The sequence below is a fragment of the Aptenodytes forsteri genome, unplaced genomic scaffold, assembly GCF_000699145.1.
Source record: "Aptenodytes forsteri isolate BGI_AS27 unplaced genomic scaffold, ASM69914v1 Scaffold56, whole genome shotgun sequence".
NCBI classification, from domain to species: Eukaryota; Metazoa; Chordata; class Aves; order Sphenisciformes; family Spheniscidae; genus Aptenodytes; species Aptenodytes forsteri.
The window spans coordinates 6,912,390-6,914,101 of record NW_008796213.1 but is presented as its reverse complement, the minus strand read 5'-3'; the positions used below and the strand labels follow the sequence as shown (position 1 = coordinate 6,914,101).

At 46.3% G+C, this 1,712-nt stretch overlaps 1 protein-coding gene across 1 annotated transcript in view; it reads right to left on the bottom strand.

Moving 5' to 3' along the window:
* Positions 1-336, bottom strand: part of CUNH12orf45 (chromosome unknown C12orf45 homolog) — a 12,181-nt gene extending 11,845 nt beyond the window's left edge. Inside the window, exon 1 of the mRNA XM_009288424.1 lies at positions 153-336. Coding sequence (XP_009286699.1) covers positions 153-336 — 184 coding nt within the window. The remainder of the gene's footprint in view (positions 1-152) is intronic.
* Between the last annotated feature and the right edge of the window lie 1,376 nt (positions 337-1,712).

The window sequence follows — 1,712 nt, the reverse complement described above, 5'->3', positions numbered from 1 at the left end:
TCACTTCTTGTAAATGTGAATCAAAAGTCCCTTTATTAAGATCAGAAGTAAGATCAGCCTTCTACTCTGTCTGGGGAACTGCCCACTGGAAACTGGAGCAGCAATTTTCCTGGAAGAACCCCCTTTTGTGATTGTTTTTCCTTGCAACTCACGTACCCGTGCCTCTAGGGCTGAGGTAGATTTTCCATCCCTCTTCCTCATGTCCTCTCCGTGGTCACGTAGGTAAAACCACAAGGTAGCCCGTGGTGTGTATCCACTATATCCTCTGTCTTGAGCAGAGGGACACTTACTCCTAATGGCTGAGATACTGGTCCATACAGGTGGGGCGTAGGACATACCCTCTTTGAGTTGCTGGACCTTCTGGGACAGTTTCTCCACAGCCGAGATGCAGGCCCGTAGAGAGGAAGAGAGACTTTCTTCGTATTACACTCTAATTCCAGGCTACTGGCCCCGTTACCCCAGCATCGGAGCAGCCAGGTGACGACATGTTTGCCTGGACGACGACTGAAATCTCGCAGCTCACTCAAGGATAGGGATCGGTGGTTACCGTCTCATTTATGGGTTCTGCCTCTTCCTCCTCCTGTTCTCGTGATGGCCCTGGTTCATCTTCATCCCTTACTAACTGAGGTGATTTTCTTGTGTATTTCTTCTTCTGTATAGGGGCGACTGATACCAGCACGGGTTGGTTCTCTGGTTCAGCCGCAGTGCCTGTCACTGGGGTTTGAGCAGCTGCAGTGCCTGTCATGGGGGCTGGAGTAGCCACGGTGCCTGTCGCTGGGGTCTGAGTAACTGCAGTGCCTGTCAGCAGGGTTTGAGTAGCCACAGTGCCTGTTGCCGGGATTGATCTCTGGATGGTAATCTTAAATAATTGTTTAAACTTAAACAAGATGTGAACAACATTCAGGAGACACAGCAATAGGACCATGCTCGTTTGAATCCCAAGGAGATATTCAAAATTCTCAAGAGCTGCTGTAACTAGCCTGAAGGAGAAAGGGAAGGTGAAGGAGCGGGGGAAAGTCTCCCCCCCCATCTCCCCCATAGATTGGTTCCCCGAGGAGAAAAGGTAAAACGTGTAATTATTAATATTTCTGAAAAGTGACTCCCAAGGTACAGAGATGATGTCAATGCTGAGTATAAATACAAAAGTACAAATACAAAAATTAGTCTCACGACCAAAAATTATCACATCATAAGTCAGTAGTGTTACACAGTGCAGCAAAATGATATCTTGATCCAGCTCCCAGAGGTGATTAACAGCACAAGGAACGTATACAGCAAGTAAGGTGTTATATAACACAACTTCGAGAGCAAGCACGACAACTTTGAAAGTAAATTAATCAACATTGTGACCAGCGACTGTTAAACCAATATGATGAATGCTTATAACAAATTTGCCTTAACACACTGGTCAGATCTGTCGTTATCTCAACCCTTCGTGCCCCACGTTGGGTGCCAAAAAGGACTGTTGTCCTTTAACAGGACAGTTAAACTGTTTAACCCGGCAGGCAGCTAAAAACCACACAGCCGGTCATTCACCCCCCCCCCTCCAGTGGGATGGGGGAGAGAATCAGGAAAAGAAGAGTAGAATTGGTGGGTCAAGATAAACACAGTTTAATAGCACAAAAAAGGAAGGGAAAATAATAATAATGATGATAAAAGAAGAATATACAAAGCAAGTGATGCACAATGCAATTGCTCACCACCCGCCGACC